Source organism: Dendrobium catenatum, unplaced genomic scaffold, assembly GCF_001605985.2.
Source record: "Dendrobium catenatum unplaced genomic scaffold, ASM160598v2 fragScaff_scaffold_665, whole genome shotgun sequence".
NCBI lineage: Eukaryota > Viridiplantae > Streptophyta > Magnoliopsida > Asparagales > Orchidaceae > Dendrobium > Dendrobium catenatum.
The window spans coordinates 1600003-1604907 of record NW_021319127.1 but is presented as its reverse complement, the minus strand read 5'-3'; the positions used below and the strand labels follow the sequence as shown (position 1 = coordinate 1604907).

At 38.3% G+C, this 4905-nt stretch overlaps 1 protein-coding gene across 3 annotated transcripts in view; it reads left to right on the top strand.

Moving 5' to 3' along the window:
• The window catches only part of LOC110099514 (syndetin), a 166962-nt gene extending 163533 nt beyond the window's left edge, over positions 1 to 3429 (top strand). For 2 of the 3 annotated variants that reach the window (XM_020826695.2, XM_028695659.1), the window contains 2 exons: positions 2916 to 2966; positions 3046 to 3429. In XM_020826695.2, the coding sequence (XP_020682354.1) occupies positions 2916 to 2966; positions 3046 to 3156 (162 nt within the window). In that variant the 3' untranslated portion in view covers positions 3157 to 3429. The remainder of the gene's footprint in view (positions 1 to 2915; positions 2967 to 3045) is intronic. The other variant, XM_028695658.1, reaches the window with a different exon arrangement.
• Positions 3430 to 4905: the final 1476 nt, after the last annotated feature.

The following is a 4905-nucleotide window of genomic DNA, read 5'->3' as shown; positions in this document are numbered from 1 at the left end:
AATCTGTTAGACCGGTCCACTGAACCGGTCTAGCCGGTCCAGGCGGGACCGGTTCACGGGCCAAAAACGCGAAACAGGCGGAGATCTCCGCCTCCTGCGGAGATCGAGCGGCCCGACCAGCCCATTAGAGCATTTTAGGAAGCGTTTTTTTAGCGTTTTGAGAGGGAAATTTGAATGTAGGGGCTGTTTAGGGATTTCCTTTTGATTTGTATGCATTAAATAGTAGATTTTCCTAGGGTTTGAGCATCTTGAATTTGGCTGAAATTTGAGATCTCTTAGATTTAGGTTTTCTTTGGGCTCTTGGCGTTGCCAGAGATTTGGGAGAGAACGATCCTCCTCTCGAATTGAGGATCAATTGTACTTGCTAATTTATTCATCGACTAGTGGAATACAAGCTTTTCTTTGAGTTTTCTCTCAGATTTCCTTGTGGTGTTGGTGTTTTTCTGCTGTAAACAGCAGATTTCTGCTGTTTTCCTGCTGTGGACAGCCATTTGGCTGCTGTTGGTTCGCCGATTTTGGATAGGTTGCTTGTGAATACAAGCACTTCCTATCAAATTGGTATCAGAGCGTCGATTTGGGACCACCGGCGGCTGAAATTCTGAAATTTCAGCAAGTTTATCATTTCCGGAAGTGATATTTTTGAGATCCATTTGGAAGAAAGATGGCCGGAAAGAAGGTTGACATCTTGGAAGGCGAAGTCGGCCAATTGAAAGCCGATTTGGAGGAAAGATTCTTCAACCTTCAAAATCAAATCACCTCCAACAATGAAAGGTTGGAGGGGAAGTTCACCGCAATGGAGGAAATGTTGAAGAAACTACTTGAGATGAAAACCAATCCGGCGACATCGGAAGTAAGAGAGATCGCCGACGGCCATGGCATGGGAGGAAATCCGAACCCCTTGCGGGGGAGGAGAAATGTGGAGGTGGAGATCCTAGAGGAAGAGAACGACATGCCTCCTTTAGAGCCCCTTTCGAGGGAAGAGATGAGCATGGGATATGACAGAAGGGGGGCTGATTTTGGTGGGAGAAGAGAGGGATCGCATCGCCGAGGTGCTGAATTCGAAAGAATTCAGCGTCGAGGGGGGGATTTTGAAGGAAGAAGGGAGGAACGTCATCGTCGAGGTGCTGAATTTGAAGGTATTCAGCGTCGAGGTGATGATGTTGAAGGGAGGAGAGGTGAGTATGAAGAGGGGTTAGAGTATATTCGTCGGAGGGACGATCGGGACAATTGGGGAACGCTTCCTCTGAGGGGAATGGGAGGCTATGGAGGATACCGGGGAGATCCCAAGGTGAGGAAATTGAAGATGCCCGTTTTCGAGGGGGAAGACGGCCATGGCTGGATCTACAAGGTGGAGCGTTACTTTGCGGTCAATGGGTTGACAGAGGATGAGAAGCTGACGGCGGCAGGATTGTGTCTGGAAGGAAAGGCTTTGGCATGGTATCAGTGGCGTGATAGGAGGGAGCCTATCAGGAACTGGAGGGAATTCAAAAACTGCATAATAGAACGTTTCCAAACCGACCGGGGAGGAGATTTCTATGAGCAGTTCTTTGCTCTGGTGCAGGAGGGATCAGTAGAAGACTACCGTGATCGGTTCGAGCACCTGGCTAGTAGGGTGGAGCGATTATCAGATAGCGTATTGGAGGGGAATTTCATGAAGGGGTTGAAGGCAGAGATCCGAGCGGCAGTTAAAGTTCTGATGCCTAGTGACTTGGAGGAGGCAATGAAGTTGGCACAGCTGGTAGAAAATCAGAATAATCTGGAGAAGGGAGCTAGGAGCAGCAGCTCAGGAGGCTCTTACAAGACTACGACCACTCTTTTAGCACAAAAGGGGCCTGCATCAGTCAACAATAATGAGATCACCAGGGAGAAGTCAGTAGGAGGAGGGAGTGGGGATAACTTCAAGAAGCTCACTGAGACAGAATTACAGGAGAAGAGGGCAAAAGGGCTTTGTTTCAGATGTGACGAGAGGTATACGCTGGGGCACAGGTGTAAGGACCGAACTCTTCAAGTTCTTACTGTTTGTGATGAAGAATGAATGGAGGGTGTCGTCTTTCCACCTTGCGGACAAGGTGGATCTTTGGGAGGGGAGTATTGTTAGACCGGTCCAATGGACCGGTCCAGCCGGTCCACGCGGGACCGGCCCAGCTACACGAGGCGGAAGTTCCGCCTCCCGCACGCCCGCCGGGATCAAACAGGGCCGAATAGGAAGGTTTTTGAATGGATTTTAGGAGGGAAATTGATTGTAGGGACTGTTTAGGGAATTCTTTTTGATTTGTATGCATTAAATAGTTGATTTTTCTAAGGTTTGAGTATCTTGAATTTGGCTGAAATTTGAGATCTCGTAGATTTTAGGTTTTCTTTGGGCTCTTGGCGTTGCCAGAGATTTGGGAGAGAACGATCCTCCTCTCGAATTGAGGATCAATTGTATCTTGCTATTTTATTCTTCTACTAGTAAAATACAAGCTGTTCTTCCAATTTTCTCTCAGCTTTTCCCTGTTTTTCCCACTGTTTTGCTGTTTTTCCTGCTGTGAACAGCAGTTTGCATCGAGATTTGCTGTAGAAGTGATTTGGAAATACTTGAAATCAAGTATTTCCTATCAATAACATAATCACAATTTTCATCCTGCAGCTAAGTTTGTGTGCCGCCTATTCTTCTTGCAGTAAAAACTTGGCCCATCACTTGAGAATAGATCTTATGGCTCATATGAATGTTTGGGTGGACTTAAACAAGCAAGTATATATTAAGCTAGGCTAAAAATTAGGTTTCATAATGGGAAGTATTTGAAATGCTAAATTTTATTGCCATAAACAATCCCTATTCTCTTTTTTTTTTTTTTTTTTTTAGAAATATTGGTTGACATGTTTTTCTAGATCAACTGAAATGTAGTTTTTTCTTTTTTGTACCTTCAAATCAGGCCTTCTATCTTCCAGAGACTGAGTATGTGTATTGGGCACGCTCTCATCCTGTAAGAACTAATAGTTTATTGAAATTCCGTGTCCTCTCCAGTTCCTGGACATGAGCCATAATAACCTTTTTCAATGCAGGAATACTCTAGGAGTCAAGTTGTAGGGCTAGTGAACCTGGTGGCTACCATGAAAGGGTGGAAGAGGAAGACAAGATTAGAAGTTCTTGAGAGGATTGAATCAGGAAACTAGTTGTGTTCTAAGGTTTCTTTTCTACACAGGCATGTAAATTTTTATTTATTTCTTTATTTTCTAGATGTAAATTAGATTGCATAATTCTATTGTTTGTGATTGTATATCCTTATGAACTAATGTTATTTGTAACCCAATAAAGAAGGCTGCTTTTACCACCTGCTAGATGTCATGTATATTGTATTTATGCATAATACACTTGAAGATAGAGGGCTGCTATGAAACTTTCCTTGCAGTTTTGCTCTTTGATGAAATTCTATTATGGTATTGTCATATTACTTCATATTCTAGCTTTTATTTCTTTGTTATTTACTTATATATATATATATATCACAAAATTCTAATTTACTTACATATCTAGCTCTCAAATTTTAATATTTATTCATATAACCTCAAATTTCTAAATCATATTTAAAATATCACTAATAATAATTTATTAAAAAAAATATTTTTCTATTTGTATATTTTTATATGATTTAGATATTAAAATATTTTATACAACAATAATATTGAATTTTTATCCCATAATGTGGAATCGGCTATATGAATCTTTTTTTCGCAATTGTGTTAGTCAAATTCTCTTTATAAATCTAACATAAAAAAGTTCATTTTTAATACTTTTTTTAATTTGGACTTTTAGGTCTAAAGTGACTCTAATCTTATTGGTCATTGGATCTACTCCAACTTTTTCATGTATATACTTGACATTTTATTTTTCAATGGAAAACAACTCATTAACCAAAGCATCATCATCTCTGCAATACTTAATTTTATCCTTCTCTTTTAATGGCCAACATGTTGAGTCATAAAGCATTGCACATCTTGTCAAAATCTTATAATTTTTTTCTCGTTAACTTATATAATTCAAGTTTACTTTCAACTCTCTTTTTAGTCTTATAAATAAGAAGAATATAATCAACAAAAAAGCATACATTATGGTGCATTCTCTTGCAAATGTCTAATAAGAACATTCATGACTAAGTAAAATGATATAAGCTTAAATTTCATACTTGATGTAATTCAATTGAAATAGGAAAATATTTGATCAAATCATCATGTGTTTAAATACAACTAACAACTGATATATAAATATTTTTGATGACTTGAATATGAACATTATTAACTTATTTCTTCTCTAGAACTCTCCAGAGTACCCCTAGAATTTTATCGTGTGTTTTCTTTAAATCAATAGATATCATATGAGATCCTCCTTTCTCTTTATGTTTCTCCATCAAAACTCTTTGCAAATGTATAGCTTCCATGGTAGACTTGTGAGGCTTCAAAATCCAAACTAATTATGAAAAACATTAGTTTCAAGTCGTAATATATGCTCAATTACTCTTTCGTAATTTAATGTATGACACGTTAACCTAATTCTTTTATAATTCAAACACTTATGCATTATTTTTATTCTTAAAAATAGCAATTAACATACTCCACTTATCTGACATCTTTAGTTTTTAAAATAATATTAAAATTTTTAGTAAGCATTTTCATACTTCTATTGGAATATCATTAAGGGTTCATATGGGACGACTTTCTTCTTGCTTCTTAAAACAGCTTTTTAATATAATTTTTTTTTTTTTTTTTGAACTAAAAAGATTCTTTAAGAAGCATCAAAAAAGCTGTCACAAATGAAGCCTAAGTCTTTTAGCTTTTATACACTTATTTTCCTTAAAGTCTATCCTCATCTAAGAAAACATGCTTTTTCGTTTTCTTCTTTTATTCACTTCATTTGAATTAGGTTGT